Source organism: Vanessa cardui, chromosome 17, assembly GCF_905220365.1.
Source record: "Vanessa cardui chromosome 17, ilVanCard2.1, whole genome shotgun sequence".
NCBI lineage: Eukaryota > Metazoa > Arthropoda > Insecta > Lepidoptera > Nymphalidae > Vanessa > Vanessa cardui.
The window spans coordinates 2,376,689-2,397,936 of record NC_061139.1 but is presented as its reverse complement, the minus strand read 5'-3'; the positions used below and the strand labels follow the sequence as shown (position 1 = coordinate 2,397,936).

Here is a 21,248-nt window from a genome sequence, read left to right as displayed (position 1 = left end):
TTCCCGGCCGAGTCGATGTAGAAAACTCATTTAGTTTTCTATGTTGTCTTGGGTCTGGGTGTTTGTGGTACCGTCGTTACTTCTGATTTTCCATAATACAAGTGCTTTAGCTACTTACATTGGGATCAGAGTAATGTATGTGATGTTGTCCCATATTTATTTATTTATTATTTATTTATAATTATAGTCAGAAAGGTAACTAGACTGAACAAAAAACAGATGCAACTCTAGAAGGAATCTCGCGAATACGTTTCAAGTTCAAGGTCATGCAGTGTCTGTGGTATTGGGGCTAAGTGACTCATTGTACGAGAACATCGGAACCACATACCGGTTCCAACGAATGATAACAAAAAATCGCCATCAAGCTTTATTTTTATACCTTAAATTTGTTAACTGACACAGATGTTATGTAACATACAATGATCCTTATTTAACGAATATTTCATTTGAAACAAGTAATATTCCAGCGAAACTATCTATTCAAAAGGATTGGAGTTTGTTGATTAAAATTTTTCTTTAATTTTGTAAACGTGTATATTTTTTTTCTTACACAGCCGTAGTACCGATCTCTAACCAGACAGTAACTTTATTCCTTTCTCTAATACTAAATCTTTGTTAAATGACAACTTCTCAGTAATTAATAATCCTCTTTATTATTCTGTACATCTCTGGCTAGAGCTCTTCAAAATGAGAACAGAATCAATTTTCTATGTGCAGCTATCGTCCCACAATCACTGGGACATAAATCGACTTATGCTTTAAGATTACTCATGTATCTGTCAATAATGACATTTTAATTTCTTTTTAATCTGTTGATTAACTTTATTTGTCTGCTATATAAACTTTTTATTTATTTACGGCCAGCCTGTGGAAGTGAAATCCCTTCTCGTGAATGCTTAAACCACCATTCAAATTGTATAATGAAAATTACCTTTATGGGCTCATTTCTCATTATTTTGCTTTAGCCTTAAAAAATCTTACAGAATTATCTGTTTCAAATAGAAGACTTTGGTCTTCTCTGATAGAAATACATACACAGTAAGAAAAATCTGTTAGACATATTTTTACATCATTTTTTTGTACCTACCTGTTAAAATATATGTATAAGCTAAACATATAAATAAAACTATGCGTTTTGTATTTTTTAAATTTTATTTAAAAATATACAACACAGAGATATAACATTATATTGTGAAGTTGTGATACATCTTATAATTTTATAAAATATATGAAATGCAGGAGTTGTTAGTGCATACAATATTAATTATAAGCATTACTTTACATTTATTATAACAAAATATTTTACCAATTCAACAATTGGATTTAATTCTTTCAGAATCGTTTAGTGTAGATCACAGTGATCGAAAGTGATCCAAATGGCTCATCAGTCAATTTCTTTCGACCACTGTGATCCGATAAGTGAAAAAAATAATTCGACGTGACAGAAATAGTGTCAACTATTAGTTATAGTTTTATTTTAGATGTTGTGTTCTGACTTAGGTAAATTATCACTGTAAGCCTTCACTTTGGGGTTGGCGTATACCGCGTCAATGACTTGCTTGAAGCTTGGGTACTTTTGTTCCAGATCGGGCATACGAAGCATAGCCTTCAGATAGTCAAACATACCAGCGAAGACGAAATCGGCCCAGGTGAGCTATGAAAAAAACTTTCTATTAGTAACTGACACATTTTTATTTTATTTACCTTACTAATAAAACATATGTTTTTTAATCGAATTTAATCTATGGTTATTGAAATAAATAAACTAAACATATTACTGCAATGAAATATTTTTTTGTCAGAAATGGTATAACGGTTAAAGATCAGCTTAGTAATGTATTTAAATATCACAATATATTGTTTATTAATTTACAATACCTCACTGAATTGTGGATTTTTTTATAAAGTGACAAAAAGATCGCTTATTGTGATAAGGTCTTATTGTGCTCATATAAGTTGTCTTTTAAGTCCTGTGTTATAGTAAGTGTCTGTTTTTTTTTCTATATATAGTAAGACCCACCTTTCCAGCAGCGATGTGACCCTTGTTCTTCTTAATCATCTCGTCGAGTTTGCTGATCAAAAATGGATATACATTCTTCGCGAAATCTTCGTGTTTCTTTTCCTTGGCCGCCTCATCTGGCTCATAGTGTACGGATGCCGCTTCTGATAACAATAACAAGTTTGTTTTGTAACGACCTTACACTCGAGTGGTCAACATGTAATATTACAAATACATATTTAATTGCTTAGCTAATACATCATAATTGTTATACCAATAAAGGAAAATCTAATTGAGTTAAGTAGTTTCAAACAACTAAAGCTTGAACTAAGTATTGCTTGTTGTCTCAGCTGAAATTTCTTGTGCTTAATTTGTGTTGGTAAATTCTTCTCACTCTTTACAAGGAAAGTTATAAATCAAACCAACATTATTATTTTATTATTTCGGAAAGCAACCTTCAGCAAGAAGAAAGAAAAATAAACTTGCATAGTTGCTCTTTTTAAATAAACTGATTTACAATGCTGTTTCTTACAATAATTAGTATCCTGTGAGGAAAACTGAGTCTAAATCTCATTCTCACATCAAAATAAGCTTAAGAACCATCTCCTTAATAGAAGAGGAGCCTAAGCGCCGCGGTGAAACATTTACAGGTTTAACGTATAATAATATATGATGTCTTACTTGCACGAATGTCGTTTACGAACTCGATGTTTTGGTCGATCTCGAAGTCCATTTCAATGTCGTCGCCCGAGAGACCGAACTTGCGTCCGAGGTAGCGCGCGATGGCCATACTCTGAGCGTATTTCTTGCCATCGATCTCCAGCACCGGCATTTGACCAAACGGAGTGGCTACAAATTACAATACGTTGACATATATGTATTTGTTTTACATGTTATTTATAAATAAATAAATATGAGACAACATCACGTACATTACTCTGATCCCAATGTAAGTAGCTAAAGCATTTGTGTTATGGAAAATCAGAAGTAACGACGATACCACAAACACCCAGACCCAAGTAACATAGAAAACTAATGAACTAATGACCTCGATTTGGTGTACTCATGAGAAGCGCTGTACAAACTACTCGACCACGTAGGACTTCGATTTATATCATAACACTTTCATGTTTTGTTAGTATGTTGTCAAATAGCTCACGAACTGTCAATTTTAAAATTAATCGATTAAGTCATGATATACTTGGTAGTATAGCGTGTTCAAGCTCGTCTCAGTAGGTGCCATCTATTCATCAAACATTCTACATCTATACATTTAGTTATCCAACAAACCATAATAATACAACCACAAAAGGACAATAGCCATAAAAAAAACATTTGACATCGCATTGACAATATGTCATCTGTGGCATGAATAATAAATACCTAATATTCATTATGGATTAAGAAAAAATAACTTTTTTTATGTCGACGAAGTTTTTATCGGGAATTGGAAGTCAAATTAAAGTAGATTTAAGTGGAATAGTGGAATTATAAATGAACATATATTATTCAATAATAATTTACACATATATATATAAATACTTGTCAATAGTGAGGACACTTAAATATCGCACTTGGCAATAAATCCTTGCTTTTAAATTGCTTTAAGTACTTATAACAGTATTAGCAATGGGTGCTGTGCTATTTACAGTTACGAGTAGTTTTGTTATCGTGAAATTAATTTCACGAGTATAATCAATTAATAATGAAAACAAAGGTAATTATTCGCAATAATACTTAACTTAAAAAAAAATACAGTAAGAGCTTGTAAATTACCCACAGTTGAGCTAAGGTCTCCTCTCCCATTAAGGAGAGAGTTTGGAACATATTCCACCACGCTATTCTAATGCGGGTTGGTGGAATGCATGCAATACTTGTGGCAGAATTTCTATGTAATTAGACACATGCCGGTTTCCTCACGATATTTTCCTTCACCGTCGAGCACGAGATGGATTATAAACACAAATTAAGCACATGAATATAGTGGTGCTTGCCTGGGGTTGAACCCGAAATCATAGGTTAAGATGCACACGTTCTAACCACTGAGCCATCTCGACTCCACTTAACTTGGATTATCGTTAAAGATACATTTGTAATATAATAGTTATTTACATGTTTCAGAATATTTTATTACAATATTGACTTAGACCTTGAATATTTAAGTAAAGTTATTTTTATTTGGTTACAATCGATTCAAAAAAGGTAGCATTGTGTTATTTGTTAGCTATCAGTACACAGCTGAATAACTATCGATTGACCTATACTACACTGTGTATCATATATATGCACTGTGTAGTTCATATACAACATACAACATATTCCATAACACAAGTGCTTTAGCTACTTACATTGGCATCAGAGTAATGTATGTGATGTTGTCCAATATTTATTATATTATTATATTCCATATTTATGGAATAATAGTTCATACAAAATATACATAAATAAATAATATCTGTCATTAGCAAAAAATTAAATTACGAAATCTTATAGAGCTCGAGAATATTATTAAATAAAATTTGGAAAATAAATCATGATATATAGAACCTTTAGATGGATTATTCGTTTTACTCATAGTATAATATATAGTATCTACCTAAGTATATATATTATACCTATTCGAAAACCGTATTAAATACATTAATATACCGATGATAATTAACAAACTACCTTCAGATCTTTGTTATAATATTTCAAATAAAAATATTAGACATAAACTGAAGCAATATTTTTTAGATTTACTTAAGTGTGTATGTACGTATTCAGATCTGTAGTATAGCGATAGTATTTAAATGTATAAATTTATAGTGTAGACTATTGATGGCACACGTATAAACCTTAGTGGTTTTTAAGCTGCTATCATTATAATTAATATTGTACTGTCATTTTTTTTAATGGATAAATAAATTAAAAAAAAAAAAAGTTAATCATAAACTTTCTTATTTAATCATACTATTGATAAGAAGGACATAGCGTGATAATGTTTCTCCAATGATGCGTTAAAAACAATCTTCCCATTGTCAGGTCAATGAACTAACCATCTGTGTTCGGGACGCGTTACTATCTTATCAATATTAATTATAACACAATAAGCTTCAACCTTCAATAGGCTTGTTATTTTTTTTTATTTAACAGGTATGCAAACAATTCAATAAACGGCCTGTCAAAAATTTATACGTCAAATCATATAAAACCTACTTATTAATTAAATTACAAAAGAGCATGTACTCATTATTCCTTTGATGTTGATATACGAAAATAAAATTATTTAATATTTATGTATTCAATAATCATGATTAAATTGGTGAAAAATAGTAACTAGTGATGGTAACTTTCCATTTTCTATGAGTCATAATGGAAAACATGTCGTTAGTTTTTTTTTTTTACTTAATACTAGCTAATGCATGTTGATGGTAATATTCCAAGGAGCCTTAACTGACATGTGTCAATAATAACAAACGAATGAATGGTCTTCGTTAACGAGCAAGACAAATAATAAGAATAGATTAATTTTTAATGTACCTATGTGTTTGTCGCTGAGGCCGTAATCGGTCTGAAAACCGGTATAAACAAAATTATTGTTATCAGTACGCGTGAATGGTTAATAAGAATTTTTTTTTTTCATATATATATTGTTCTAGAATGTTTCTTTTATTTTTACAATAAATTTACGCGGCCATAGTAGTATTTATAGTGACGTCATCACTATTAAAATTCCGCACGTACATGAGGAGTATTACAGTTGATATATTGATAAAAAAATATTTATTACAATGAAAAATTTATGATTATATTGAAAATATATTTATATTATGTCGTCTGATATGTTGTTTAGTACTTTTTCAGTTGGCTAATACAAAAGAAGACATCTAGTTTATAAATAAATATTTACGAAGGCCTTGAATTCGTAATTATTTATCGTTTAGCGCAACTTCAAATAAATCCATCAATTGTTTTTGTCGCAGTTAATAACAATTAACATTTAAATACTGGCTAAATGTTATACTAAACATATACAAGATGCCGCAGTGTTTAAAACACTTGGATCTTAACCGATGATTGTGTGATCAAAACCAGATAGGCAACACTGAATTTTCAAGTCTGTAACATCTCGTGCTTGGAGATAAAGGAAAACATCTCTAAGAAATCAGCATTAATGGTCAGATTAAAACTAAACTATATTCTCAGAAGAAGAAGCATCCAAGAAGAAACACAGTTATTGAAAAATAAATTTAATTTTACTTTTACATATGATATGTATTATGTATCAAATAAATAATAATTACATAGAATTGTATTTACTAATTTTTGCAAAATAATCGAAATGTCAAATCAATCAACGGCTTTCCCGCGCAATTGATGTAACGTAAAGTAAACTTAGATGTTGCATCGGGAAAATGAATAAAAGCGATTTATACAACCAATAGATATAGCTCCCTATCGCGCTATTCGTCGCTATAGACTCTCGCGCAATTTCAACCAGAAGCAATTGCATGTGAATCGACGTGTCAAATTGACGAATATATCAGGTCATATAATATTACAAGTTATTACGTTTGTGTAAAGATCATATTCACATAAGAAATAAATATTGATAATTTGGGATAGCGTACTAAATTTGTCAATGCTACTTCTAAGATGTATCGTCAATGATGTTCTAGTAAACAGATATGTCATTAACGCGCAAAAATTAAGACTAGAAAACGTCCTAATTGGGACGTTTGCCTTTAGTCGTTTTCATCATTAATATGCCAGTAATATGTTATAATTCATTATAATTATGTAGTAATACGTTTTGCGTAATTAAAACTTCTAGTTATCCCTTTTACTTATTGTTTTTATCAAGCTATCATTTTTACTTGTAACGAAATGTAAAATAAACGGTCCCCGGCGCGGCACACTTTTCTCTGTTGATTAGTATGGGTATAACATATCTGTTTATTAGGATATCATTGTGTATCGTACTATAGTTTGCTCGCAGGTTTCGTTCAGCAACACGTAACAAATTACATCCGCGTTCGCATTCTCTGCGAAACATAACATTTAGTGTATGTGTGTGTATGTCACACGAGGTGACGATAAATGATCCATGAACGACATCGCCTAAAGCCAATAATTATTCTGTTATTGAAACACTATTACAACCTGGACTAAATTTTCCACAAAATCTAAAGGGATTTTTATTAATTTAATTCGGAATTAAGCCCTGCAAAATAACACATTGCTTGCAGACGGCTTTTAAAGACAAATAGTATTAGGATATTATTGGATAATTACTGTTAATTGAAAGTTACACATATGAAGTAGGCTATGTATAAAATTGTTATGGATTTATTGCAAAGTAATATGTTTTTTGTAAATAATAATAATTCGTAATTTTATAACGCATATTTGTTTGACATAAGTAATATTGACAAAACAATAATACGTTGCTAAGGAACTAATATAGGAAATGACACAAAGTATCATTAAAAGGCCAATATTCATTAGGCAATTCATTAATTAGTCCGTGGAACTCCATTCGCGGAATTAAGTCCCAACCTACCTCCATCAAATGTAATTATTATAGATTATATGGTTTATTCATAGTGAGAAACGGCCGAGCGAGTTTTGCTTATAATATTAGTTAGACGATATATATTTTGGGTGAACAATTAAATGAAACTATTTATCTTTATATAATGTATCGTTAGAACTCAAGATTATATTTTATTTCAAGAGTTTACGTCAGAGGATATTAGTTAAGCCCTAACAAAGGTAATAATACTATAGAGAATAATTTAGCTATCAGAACATGACGTAATGTGGATTTGTTTTTTTATTTGTTCAGTTTTATCATTCAAATCAATCATTTCATCGATCACTCCGAAACTATTCGATGGAACGAATGTAAAATAAAAATAAAATGTCAATATGACACAAATAATATGTATTTTTTTTTTCTTTTTACTTACATGGCTTGAATGCGGGCCAATCTTCCATTGTGACACGATTATCTTCGAATTCCTGTCCGCCATACGCGAGTAGGAGACGAGCTGATTCTCCCAAAGCCTTGACGGGGAAATAATGGAAAACGTATTTCGGCATTTTTCTAGGGAATAGAAAAAAGTACATAAATATTTATTTTGAAATGTTTCTACTTAATTCGCGTTTTAAGGCGTTGATTGTCATGTGTTAGGCGAAAAAGGTACCTTATGTTCTTTCTTCGAGTTAAATTTTGCTTCTTACCAAAATTTCATCAAATTCGGTTCAGCGGTTTGGTCGTGAAGGACCGACTGACAGACAGACAGACAAAGTTACTTTTTTATCTATGATATTAATATAGATTCAAACATTACTAAAAACTGATTATTTGTAACGATATTTTTAACCTAGGAATCTAAACAAGACACATTGTTTGTTTCATGTTTTAATATTGGCGAATTTTAAAAATATGAAAAAAGTAGTAGTTTATAATACGCCTACTTAAATTCCAATATTGCCGAGAGTAGGTACTTAAATTATAAATTAATTTAAGTCTATCATCACAGAATATATTTTATTCTAAGTATAGTACATACACTCGTACCGTACAAATATTTTTTTAAATATAGAATATTCGGCATAAAATACAAATTACTAAACTTGATATACAACTCCATCTCAAATGGAATTGGTCTTTAACCGGCAGCGCATGCAAACATTCTATTTCGAGCATCTTAAAATACCCGAAGATTAAACTATATATCATTATTTCATAAAACCATAATCGATACAAACTATCTTTAAATAAAATTCAAATGTGGGTAAATCTATTTTAAACACTTACATTTTTTAAAGAAACTAGCACAAAGAATGAACGATCACCGCGAGAGCTGTACACAAACTGGACTACTGCGTGGACTGGCAAAGCTAATTAATAAACCGGCCGGCTGTCGAAACCGGCAAACTGTAAAAACAAAAAGCTCGTTATAAGATTTTATACTCTGTGCTTGTGTTTACGTATAGCTATGATCGGTATTATTACAACGTGTACAAAGAACTTCCAACTTTAACTTGCAACACAAATCATGTTAAACATTTAACAAAACGTCTAGTTTACCTATTTGTTAAAAGTTAACAACTTAGCCAGTAGTCAAAAAATTTTCATTAAATTAAAAGATCTTTATTTATTTTGAACTAATTTAACGATTTTATTATTTTAAATTATGAAGGTTCATAACATTATAGACTCGTGTAATAGAAACCCAAGACTTTTTATATAATAGGATATTCTACGGTGTTTAAAATAGTACTTCAAAATGTTGTATATCCTCATAAAATGCCAGAAAAAATAAATTTTGGCAAAATAAACACCTTTTCTTGATATTAAAATATATGAAAAGTTTTGGTTTGATTTAATTTCACTATAAGCGGACGACGTCTGCTTGCCCGTTTCACATTTGATTTTTTTTTAGATACAGCTACATCGCCGCTTTCTACCCTGCAAATAACTTTTCCGTTCGCTAAAAAATAATCATTGGAACCAAAATCGGCTTACGGTATTAATATGTAAGACAGATCACTATGGTTGTGAAAATAGCTGCATTATCTTTTTTCCTTCTACCTAGCGAAAATAATATAATGCAATTCCACGAATGACGTACACATTTGCAATATAGGGGTTGCACTTTCAGATAGCATCATGGGTTCACATTTCAGTTCACTAATACGTCTGGAATGATATATTTTTAAAAGTTCAAGTTTAAATCAAATGTATCATCGTTGAACCTTGTGTAATAATTGCTTAATCTGTTACAACATCCCAGTCGATCAGTCGTGTCACGGAACAGCGCAGCCAAGAGACAGGTTTAAAAAGCAGGGACGCGCATTCTTTGGTGAGGATTTGCCTCTAAACCGAAACACAACACAAAATATTGCTGCCAGGTAGTCAATTATATTTGTGACGAGTGGATGGTACCTACCCAGATTGTCTGCACTAAGCACTTCTACTACGTAAAATGCTATGACACTTAAAATGAGACAAGAATGATTAACTAAATTAATTTTTCGCCAAAAGAAACACTTTTGGTGAGTGATGTATCCAATGTTTTGTATTCAAATATCTCAAACAACAAAATTATGAATGGAAATACGGTAAATCAATGTTAACCGTTTTTGAGTAGAACTTGTGGGTTAATTCGTAATAAACTAGATTTCATGTCATATTCAGCTACCGCAGTGTATTCAGCCATTCTCAATACTCTATCCCAACTATAAGAGGAGAAAAGCCGATTGAAAAATATTTGACAGCAAAATGCCGTGATATCATAGTCCGAGAGCTTGATTAATCTATGACATTCACTATGGATTTAATAAAAAATGTTGTTTTAAACATCAACGAAACTGTTATCGGAATTTTGGAAGCCAAATTAAAATTTATATAAGTACTTAAGTGTAATATTAGTGTACAGTAAAGACGAGCTTTAAGCTACGTAATTTTAATGGTTTGTTTATTTGGATTCTTACTTCGATTGAAATAGACTATATTACCTGATATTAATTAGTGTTTATAATCACATTAATCGTTACAACGAAACGAAGTAACGAAAGTAACATCTTTGGAAGTAGCTCTTTAATTCCTTTTCAGCTTAATAATAGAGGAATATTTTAAGGGATCAAATTTTACTTTTTGTAATACAAAAATACTTCTCCTTTACCTACACACTCGGAACACAAAACCTCATATTGTTGTATACGAAGAAGTCACAATAAAATATTATTATAGTTGGCGACATTCTCAATGTTATGACATATGAACATGTCATTAAAATAAAATGTCATAAGTACTTTACTACCATTAAATCGACAAAACAAAACAATATTTATTTTTCTTTGATATTACGACAAGACATTTTTTGTTTAAATAATTAATGAAATTTACTACATTATCAATTTTTTTCAGTTTGGGTTGAGTTCATGGTTTAGTACTTAGTAGACGGTGTTTTCAGTAGAAACATTTTAAAGAGCATATTTGTATTTTGAAAAGATAGAATAGATATTAAAATTATAAGTGTAATAGTTATTATTAAGCTCAGTTGAGCTAATCATAGAAATATTTCAGTTTACAATAAAATTGTAGAATAAATCAATGATTTCAATGAATCGTTCAGGAAGTAGCCTTACCGAGGACCAAACGGATAATTTAGCTGTAAATGAATGTGTAAGATACATACTTTCTCGAGAAGGCAGTAAAATACCTATTAAACAATGTGACATAAGAAAACATTTAGAAGACAATTTTAATGCACCTCGTAATCTTATGAAAAATATTATATCCAGTGCTAATAATGTGTTGAAGAATGTAAGTAACATATAACACTGAAAATAATTATACTAAGTATATGTTTATATTATACTAGTTATTTTCATAAAAATATATATTTCCTAATTTGATAAAAGCAAGGTTTATAAAAATATTATTTAATAATATGAAGGAAAATTATAATATTTTAAATGAATCATTAATTGATGTGGAAATATAAAATTGTAATAACTACTATTTATTTATACTGTTACTGTGAACTAAATGTTTAATTAATGATTTTTCAGGTATACGGTTACAAACTTGTACAGGTGGATGCAAAACAATCACAATACATAGTGGTGCTAAACAAACCCTGTACCATCTCTATGTTATCTACTTACAATAATCCACAACACAGAAAACTCTTAATTGCAGCTTTAACACACATATATATGTCAGGAACACCAATTAAAGAAGGTAAAATAAACTATGAAAGAACAATAACTTTCATATAACAATGTAAAATAACCAACTGTTCCAATGCGGGTTGGTGAAATACACATGTGGCAGAATTTCTATAAAATTTAATTCCAACTATTATTTAATTCATAATCATATTACTAAATTACATAAGACTAAATTAATAAATAAATCATACTATTCATTAAAAGAGTACTTTTTAGAGAGAAACGCCTGGAGTCAGGCTCGGGTTCCATCATAGGACGCTAATTACTGTCAATAACAGCATTGTAAATGTGTTTATTTGAAAAGAGCAACTATGCGAGTTTCTTGCCGTTTCTTCTCGCTAGAAGCTGCTTTCCGAAACGGTGGTAGTATTTGATTATTGACGATTCAAAAACGCTTAATTGTGAAGTTTACTTGAATAAAATTGATTTGATTTATTCTTTTCTATGGATTTTTACCATTTACATTCAGGGTTATATTTACTCGAATGTCTTAAGCCAATGAATTATTGCTCCCTATAGATCATAAAAAAACAATTGATTTATAAAAATTAAATTTCAGTAAAAAACGATAAAAGTAAGTAATTTAAATACCGATGCTTATAAATTTTATTGCAAGTTGTTTGGAAACACTTTAATGTTTTAATGCATACTCGGTACAAAAGGATGCATCTTTTGAAGAAGAAATATTTTTTGCTTAAGCCCAGCCTGTAGGGAAATCTGCTCATGGTTACATCCCAAACAAATATTTGAGATTTCAGTAAACAATATGTATGTTAGAAAGGTGGTGATGGTATGGATCACCTAATTGTTAGTGGTCATCTCCTCTCACAGAATTGATGGTGATATAAATAATTTCTTATGTATCAACCCATTCTAATCAGAGATCTAAGGTGATAAGTCACTAGTGCAATTACACTAGCTTTCATTTACTCTTGAGTTATTTTGTATTTGTGCTTGGTTCTATGATTAGTGGCATTAACACAGCATATATATCTTAAGAATGTTACTCAAATATGTTATTTTTCATTTAAAGATGACATGTGGAAATTTCTCACTGAAGCACAATTGATGAAGGAGTTTGATGTTGACAAGAAGAAGCTTCTAATTAAAACATTCACCAGACAGATGTATTTAAAATACACAAAAGTAAGTAAATTTAAAAAAGTAAAATTAATTAATTAAATACTCTAACAAAAGATTAAAAAAATAATTGGAAATGAAAATGGAATCTCTACTAAATATTTTATATATAGTAGATATGAATGTCAGACAAGTAACTTTTCTTGTTTCATACTTTTCAAAATGATATTTTTTCCTTAGTCTGGTATTATTTTTTAAATATACTAATAATTATATGAAATATTCACATATGCTTAAATAAAGATATAATTTAAAAGCATAATATTGTAAAGATTATAATAATTATTATTAATTGCTATTACTTATTGCTAAAAGTACACAAGTAAAGTAAGAGCCAGTGCCCACTCCTGGAATTATTCCTGTATGAAATGTTCTCCTTTTATTAAGAAAATTTAGAGCTTATTAAACTGGTTAAAATAAAAGTAAAATGCTGGTTCTTATTATTACTGTTTACAAGTGGGACAACTATATGACTTTGATTATATTGATCATTTTATTTATTTTTTACTACTTAGCATGAACAGCCATGTATTGTTATACAAAATTAAGAAGATCATTGCTTTAATTAGTATATTCTATGATAACAGGGTAGAAATGATATATTCTTTTTTGAATGGGGTCAACGAGCTGAGGAAGAAATACCTAAAATATTTCTGCTTAATAAAATGTCAGAGGTAAGTACAATAGTTTAATATAATTTTTTTTTATTGACTTCCCAATGGTTCTTGTCTGTAGCTGACTGTAGCTCTGTAGCTAGGGTCAGGTCCAAAAAACCTTTATTCAAAATCACATTAAATATTGATTGTTAAAAAAAGTTTGCTCCTGTTTTCGAAAGAAACACCTCAGACCCGAGTTAGTCAGTAGTGAGTTTTTAGGTCAGCTATATCCTGAATAATAATTATTAAAAGCTGATAAACTGTTTACTTTTGCAGGCATTCAATGTAGCACCAGACTATTGGTCAGAACAGTACATTAAAGCGACGAGAAATGAAAATGATGACAATGGTGAATAAATGAATTTTCGTAACATAATATTAGTTTTATTATTTTGTGGATAGGAGCTGAGGCACTACTCAGTTGGTCTCTTTTGACCTTTCAGAATATATATACAATTATACAATTAATAATATGAGTAAAGCACTTGAAAAACCGAAATCAACCAAAGTTTAACAAAATTTCTATTGAAGTTCGCGTGTTTATACGAGTATGTTAAGATGACCTCAGATTATAAGACAAAATGCAGACAAAACATTATAGTTGTAATAAGACAACACCGTATAAATGGCTTTATTCTACATAAAATAGTACATAGTTCTTAGTGTGACATAATGACATTAGTTATAAAATAATATAAAGTAAAAAGGTTCAATATTACTACATTCACCCACACTTTAATTCAAAACATAGTCTTGTAACCGCGTAGGCAGTCTACGCTCTCTGTTTGACCTACGCAAACTTGCTTCCTCTTCCACAGATGTGGAGCGGTTTTCTTCAGGTAATTGCTCTTCAGTAGATTCGTAATTAGAATCTGATGTATTATCATCCCTGGGTGAATTTTGTTCAACATCACTCGGTATTTCATTTTCAATGAATTCATTAAATTCTCTTTGACTTTGCCCTAAGGGTGCTAAGTTTCGGTTTGAAACTGTAGTTTCTCTACCATCTGATAGACGTATGTAAGAATAATTAGGATTAACGTGAAGCAATTCTACCTCTTCAACTAGTGGTTGATATTTATTTGTGCGATTAAATTTTCGCATTAAAGCATGCTCCCAATTTATCAACCAACTAGGTACAGAAACACCATTTGCAGATTTTCTTGTGTGCATAAACATTCTTTCGTGTGGCGTGCAATTTGTAGCAGTACAAAGAAGAGAGCGGATAGAGTTTAATGCTTGAGGCAGAGCGAATTCCCAATTCTCAATAGGCATGTCTTTAGAACGTAATGCTAATTGTACAGCTTTCCATAAAGTGGCATTAAGGCGTTCTACTTGACCATTACCTCTAGGATTGTATGGCGTCGTTCGACTCGTTGCAATTCCACGATTATATAGAAATTCTTTCAAATCGGAAGACATAAATGCTGTACCACGATCAGAATGTATGAAAGATGGCATACCGAATATAAGAAATATTTCGTTTAGATATTTAATTACAGTTTTTGACGAGATATCGGCACATGGAAATGCGAATGGGAAACGTGAAAATTCGTCAATTATAGTATATATTTGTTCTTTGTATTACTAGGAATTGGTCCTTTAAAGTCTAGACTTAATCTTTCAAATGGAGTTGTAGCTTTGATTATGTTTGGGCTAGGAATAGGATTCCGTATGTAATTAGGCTTTATTTCTGAACAAACACGACAACATTTTATCATATTTCTAATTTCCTCTATAGAATATGGTAGATTATTTATTTTTATCCAGTGAGCCATTCTTGTAACTCCAGGGTGACATAAAGCTTCATGTAATGAGATCAATTTTGTATGTTGTGCCTGAGCTGAGGAACAAATACGTGACAATGCATCTGCAACGTCATTTTGCTTACCTGGTCTATAAATTATGTCATACTTAAATGGTGCCAGTTCTAAACGCCATCTCTGTATTTTTTCGTTTTTAATTTTATTTGTCAATTTATTATTGAACATAAATGATACGGATCTTTGATCGGTTATATGATTCCATTTTTTTAAAGCTCTACTATGGCATAAGCTTCTTTTTCAATGGCTGCGTGATTTTGTTCTGTTAGATTTAAAGTTTTAGAAAAGAATGCGACAGGTCGACCATCTTGAGATAAAACAGCAGCGATAGAATGGTCAGAGGCGTCGGTCTCGACAGTAAGTGGAAGACTGGAATCAATTGCATAAACAGCTGATTTAATTATGTCTGATTTTAATGATTGAAATCTTTGTACCAAATCTTCAGAAAATGGAAATATTTTATTGTGAGATATAGCATGAATTCTTTCAGAAAAATTAGGTATCCATCGACTGTAATGTGCAAACATTCCAACGATCCGACGTTGGGATGGTAAATCTGTCGGTGGTGGTAAAGACGTCAGAGGTCGAAGGCGATCAGCATCGGGTCTTATAACTTGGTCTTGAATATTATATCCTAAAATATTTATAGCTTTTTGACAGAACTTACTTTTGTCCTTGTTAATAGTAAGACCATACTTTCTAGCTGCAGCTAAAAATTTTTCTAAATTTTCATTGTGTTCGGTTAATGTCTTACCACAAATAGTTATGTCATCTAAGTACGCAAATGTGTCTTTGAGTTTTTCTTCTTTTAATACCCAGTCAATGGTTCTTTGAAAGCTCGAAACACCATTAGTAACTCCAAAGGGAATGCGTCGGAATTGATAGAGATTCCCATTTGCTTCGAAAGCTGTATATTGTTTTTCTTTAGTAAGTATCGGTATCTGGTGATAGGCACTTTGTAAATCAATTGTGCTGAAGAAAGAATATTTCGATATTTGAGAAATCATTTCTTCTATATTGGGAAGCGGATAAGCATCCAATTGTGTATATTTATTTATTGTTTGTGAATAGTCTATGACAAGACGTTTCTTATGATTTTCATTTATTGTTATTAAAACCTGAGCTCGCCAGGGCGAAGTACTCTCTTCAATGATAATAAAAAAATAAAAATAAAAATAAAAATATTTATTTCATTATTAACAAGTAACAGCTATAATCAGAAACTGGGACTATCCTAGTAAGTAACTAGTATTGCTACTAGTACTTGTGGCAGGTAGTCCCGCTCTTCCATAACATTCTAATACAATATTATAAACGTGTGTGTATGTGTGTGTGTATATGTGTGTGTATGTGTGTGTGTGTGTGCGTGTGTGTGTGTGTGTGTGTGTGTGTGTGTGTTTGTTTGTGCATGTGTCTTTGTAGAGATTTGAAAAGTTATACTAATTATAAGATTATAGCATTATAATAAAGCTTCTGTCTCGATGTAATTCAAGCGGAGTAACCACTGTGTTACGACTTTCTTACAATCGTAAAAGCTTAGCGAATTAATATTTAACTTTTCATTTATACGATTATATACATAACTAGACTGCCATACATATTGTCTGGATGCAAATTTAGTTTTAATTGGACAAGTATATGAGACAAATTTTTTTCTTCTTTTGTCTTGTTTGTTACAGTCAAAAGTGGTAGTCTTGTGTACTTTAAGAATACATCTTAATAAATAAAGCTGTCTTACAGTTAATAATTTGCAATCTGAGTAAAGTTGATCCGTTGAAAATGTATAAGGCTTAAAATTCATTACCTTAATAATAGACCTCTGTCCTCTTTCCACCTCTAGAAATTTAGATTTTGAAGCCCCGCCCCACACTGATATACAATAACCTAAAACTGATTGTACCAGTGTGACGTAAATTTGGCTTAATAACTTTTTTGTCGTAACATGTCTCAATTTTTTAAAAATCCGAATTAGTTTTCTTACTTTACTATTAACAAATTCTATTTGCGGGTGCCAAGATAGGCGTTGGTCTAGCATCACACCTAAGTATTTAGTAGAAGATACTTTTGTTATTTAAGGACAACTACAATTATTACGATTGACATTACAATTTTGATTGTGTAATTTTATATGAAAATTACATCCCGGTTGCGTTCTTTTATTTAGAGTAAAACAGAGGTAGTTAGTTTTAGAAGTATTTAACGAGAGGAGATTAGATTTAAGCCAATGAGAAACCCTAGACAAACCAGACTCCACAATTCCTTGTAAAATATTCCATCAAGAACCGGAAAAGACAAGCGCAGTATCATCTGCGTATGAAAATATACTACCGCCATCAAGACTTAAGTCGCATAAATCATTAATGTATATAAGGAATAATGTAGGGCCCAAAACACTACCCTGTGGTACACCAAAAGATAACGTCGATTCATGACTTATAAATTCCCCAAGTTTTACACGTTGCCTTCTTCCATATAAATAGTCTTTAAAAAGACACAGTGCATTGCCTCTTATGCCAATATTTTCCAGTTTCTGTACAAGAATGGGAACAGAGACAGTGTCAAAAGCTTTCTTTATATCCAAGAACACAGTTAAACACTTTTGCCCTTGGTCAAGATGCTTTGTAATAAGAGTAGTGAGGGCCATTACCGCATCTTCTGTTGATTTATTTTGCCGAAAACCATACTGTGATTTTGAAAGTATGTTAAATTTATTAAGGTAATTAATTAATCTGTTGTTTATTAACTTTTCAATCACTTTGGCTATAGATGGTAGAATAGAAAGTGGTCTATAGTTATTTATGTCGTCTCTGTTACCATTCTTGTATACTGGGGTAACGATGGAAAGTTTCAATGGTTGGGGGAAAACACCAGTTTTGAAACATACATTAGCTATATGACATAATATGGGGGAAATAATATGACTAGCTGCCTTGAGTAATTTAGTAGGGATTTTATCCCATCCTGGAGCGCTCTCCGACTTTAGATTTCTGATTATTATATCAATTTCTTGAGGATCAGTGTCTAAGAGAGCGAAGGAAGATAGGTGAGAATTAGGGTATTTTACTATAGTACTAGTTTGAGGGGCAATAGAAAGTGTGTCCTCTGCAATTATTCTGCCAACGTTTGCGAAGTAATCAGATATATAGTTAACAGAGTCAGAAGGTTTCGACTTTATATTTAACAAGTTTGTGTTTTGAGTCTTGTCTGGTTTAGTATGTACAATAGATTTTATTGTATCCCAGAGAACTTTCATGTTATTTGCTGCTAAAGTAAGTTGTTGTCTTTCATAGTTTCGTTTAAATTTTTTTATCATATTATTACAAAAATTCCTATATCTTTTAAATGTGATCTGTAATATTTCATTGTCGGGGTTAGATTTTAGCTTTTTTTGCATATTATTTCTATTTTTGATGCAGCGCAAAATTCCAGGCGTCATCCAAGGCTTAATAATACGTTTAGATTTACAGAAGTGAGTAGTAGTAGAGCTTTCATTCAATGATTCACACAATATCTTTATTAAATTTTCAACTAATGAATTAGGATCTTCACTATTTAGAAGTGCAGCGATATTTTTGTTAATAAGAATTTTGACAGCCTTATCAAAATCTATAAAGACTTTTGTTTTATGACATTTATTTTGATTTTTTATTTTAGCTAGACTTAAGAATATCATACTGTGATCGGTGATAGTGGTGTTAAGAACTGCAATAAATGGAACTCTTTGTTTGTCTACTTTCAATATAAAGTGATCGAGACAACTATTACCTCGCGTTGGAAACGAGTGTCCTGGCAGTAGACCATGCATGGATAACATGTTCAAGTAGTTAGACTTGTTATTGCATTCATTATTTGACTCATTTTCTTTTGATATAATATTAATATCACCCGTTATAATAATATTTCTACAAAATTTTAGAGAACTTAGATAAAACTTAGCGAACTAATAAAATCTGAAGCATTGACATTAGATGGGGATCGGTAGATACCAAGAATAATGCTATCATTTATTTTAAGCTGTAGACAGGATGCCTGCATGAGTCTAACTTCCTCGACATTGACTTGTAAGCATTTTTTAACATAGATTACAACACCGTCACTCCTATTGATATGTAAGGTAGTTGTAAATGAATTATAATTTTCAAGGGACGGTACTGCCTTAGAAGAATTTAAGTGACATTCTGTCAGTACCAAGATGTCCACTTCAATATTGAGCTGAGATAGAGTTAAGGAGAAATCATCGAGGTTGGAATATACGCTTCGAATATTTTGTGAAACTATAGTAAGATCATTTTTATTTATAATTTTAATTTTATGCAATTCCTCAACATCACATTGTTGAGAGTCAATAGCGGATTGGTCTATTTCGTTTAAGGTGTTAAGATAGCTATTATTCATAAAGTTTATCTTTATTATATTATATATATTTATAATGATACCTTCACTTAAAAGCTTTCTAATTTCTTGAGTAATAAATTGTTTATCGTCTTCGCTAAATCGACGAGACTTTATTGCTATTGGCTTACAGTCAGAAGATATATTTGCGAATAAAGGAACGGCAGGAACTGATGCTTCTGCTACGTTACAAACTATTATCGGCTCTTTAGGTCCTCCAAAAGAAAATTCCAAAAATGAATGTTCTTCAAGTATATCGTGACCTATTATCAAATCAGCACAAAGGTTTTTTACAATTAATAAATTTAAGCCGTCATATTGGTGATTTCCTATTTTTGCTGATACAATAGTTTTTCCTTCAACTAGTGAAGTGAAATTAGTCGATGCCATAGAAATAGTTTGATTACTAGGCAATCTCTTTAATCCGCAAAGCTTAAAAAAATTTTCATTAATAAAGCTCACAGAACTTCCAGTATCAATTAACGCGTGTGCTCGAATTCCCTTTATGTAGGCAGGCAGGGTTGCTTTTTTTAACGAGCTTGGAGATGCAGCTACTATGCAAGCAGATGATTCGTGTTGTTCAGTTGTTGCTGCATTATTATATATTTTACTGCGACAAACGTTAGCAAAATGGCCTTTCTTACCACACATTTGGCAGGTTGCGTCTATTGCCGGACAATTTTTGCGAATATGAATGCGATCACCGCAGAAAAAGCATTTCCGCTTATTAAAAGATTCTTTTGAATAACTTTTTGTACTATCATATTCAGATGATTCTGGACGCACTAAAATATTATTCTTCTTAGATTTATTATTTTGAATAGCATTTACGCTAATATTAAACTGCTGTGAACTAATTTCTGCTATTTCTAGAGATAAAGCTTGATTGTAAGCGTCATCTAGTGAAATGTCTAAATTTTCTAGGAGACGTTGTCTTATTTTATTAGATTGTATTCCAGATATAAATGCATCACGTATATTATCATTTTTATTTGTTTCAGCGTCAACATTTCTAAAATTACATTCTTTTGCTAATTGTTTCAATGCCTGTAAGTAATTGTCTATCGACTCTTCAATTCCTTGTTTTCTCGTTTTTAGAGCATGTCTTGCTAATATAATGTTTTTAGGTTTTATAAATATTTTATCCAATGTAGCTATTGCGGTTTCATACGTCGAACATTCGCTGATATATGTATATACATTAGATGATATATGATTTATAAGTAAATCAAGCTTTTTATATGTAAGTACCTTTTCTGACACGTGAGATAAATCAGAAGCCGTAAGAAAGCTCTCAAATGTTCTTTTCCAATGTCCCCAATGTTGCGCTGCGGAACTATTGGAGGGATCAATATCCAAACGATCAGGTCTCAAGTATTTATCCATTTTGTAAATACATTTAAATTTTTATGTAGAATAAATTGTAATAAGACAACACCGTATAAATGGCTTTATTCTACATAAAATAGTACATAGTTCTTAGTGTGACATAATGACATTAGTTAT

General features: G+C 31.0%; 3 protein-coding genes across 3 annotated transcripts; 1 reads left to right on the top strand and 2 right to left on the bottom strand.

The window, feature by feature from the left end:
• Window positions 1-1,133: 1,133 nt before the first annotated feature.
• On the bottom strand, window positions 1,134-8,930 carry LOC124536768 (glutathione S-transferase 2-like). Its single transcript, XM_047113357.1, has 5 exons — window positions 8,808-8,930; window positions 7,954-8,090; window positions 2,681-2,848; window positions 2,021-2,163; window positions 1,134-1,654 (listed from the first exon to the last, which is right to left on the bottom strand). Exons 2-5 carry the CDS (start codon window positions 8,084-8,086, stop codon window positions 1,478-1,480), a joined length of 621 nt encoding a protein of 206 aa, XP_046969313.1. The 5' UTR covers window positions 8,087-8,090; window positions 8,808-8,930; the 3' UTR covers window positions 1,134-1,477.
• A 1,962-nt stretch (window positions 8,931-10,892) lies between these two features.
• LOC124536764 (non-structural maintenance of chromosomes element 3 homolog) lies at window positions 10,893-13,903 on the top strand. The gene is made up of 5 exons (XM_047113353.1): window positions 10,893-11,321; window positions 11,570-11,741; window positions 12,765-12,877; window positions 13,459-13,545; window positions 13,804-13,903. Exons 1-5 carry the CDS (start codon window positions 11,109-11,111, stop codon window positions 13,882-13,884), a joined length of 666 nt encoding a protein of 221 aa, XP_046969309.1. The 5' UTR covers window positions 10,893-11,108; the 3' UTR covers window positions 13,885-13,903.
• A 1,718-nt stretch (window positions 13,904-15,621) lies between these two features.
• LOC124537028 lies at window positions 15,622-21,128 on the bottom strand. The gene is made up of 5 exons (XM_047113737.1): window positions 21,104-21,128; window positions 20,390-20,851; window positions 19,787-20,080; window positions 16,018-16,122; window positions 15,622-15,719 (listed from the first exon to the last, which is right to left on the bottom strand). Exons 1-5 carry the CDS (start codon window positions 21,126-21,128, stop codon window positions 15,622-15,624), a joined length of 984 nt encoding a protein of 327 aa, XP_046969693.1.
• Window positions 21,129-21,248: the final 120 nt, after the last annotated feature.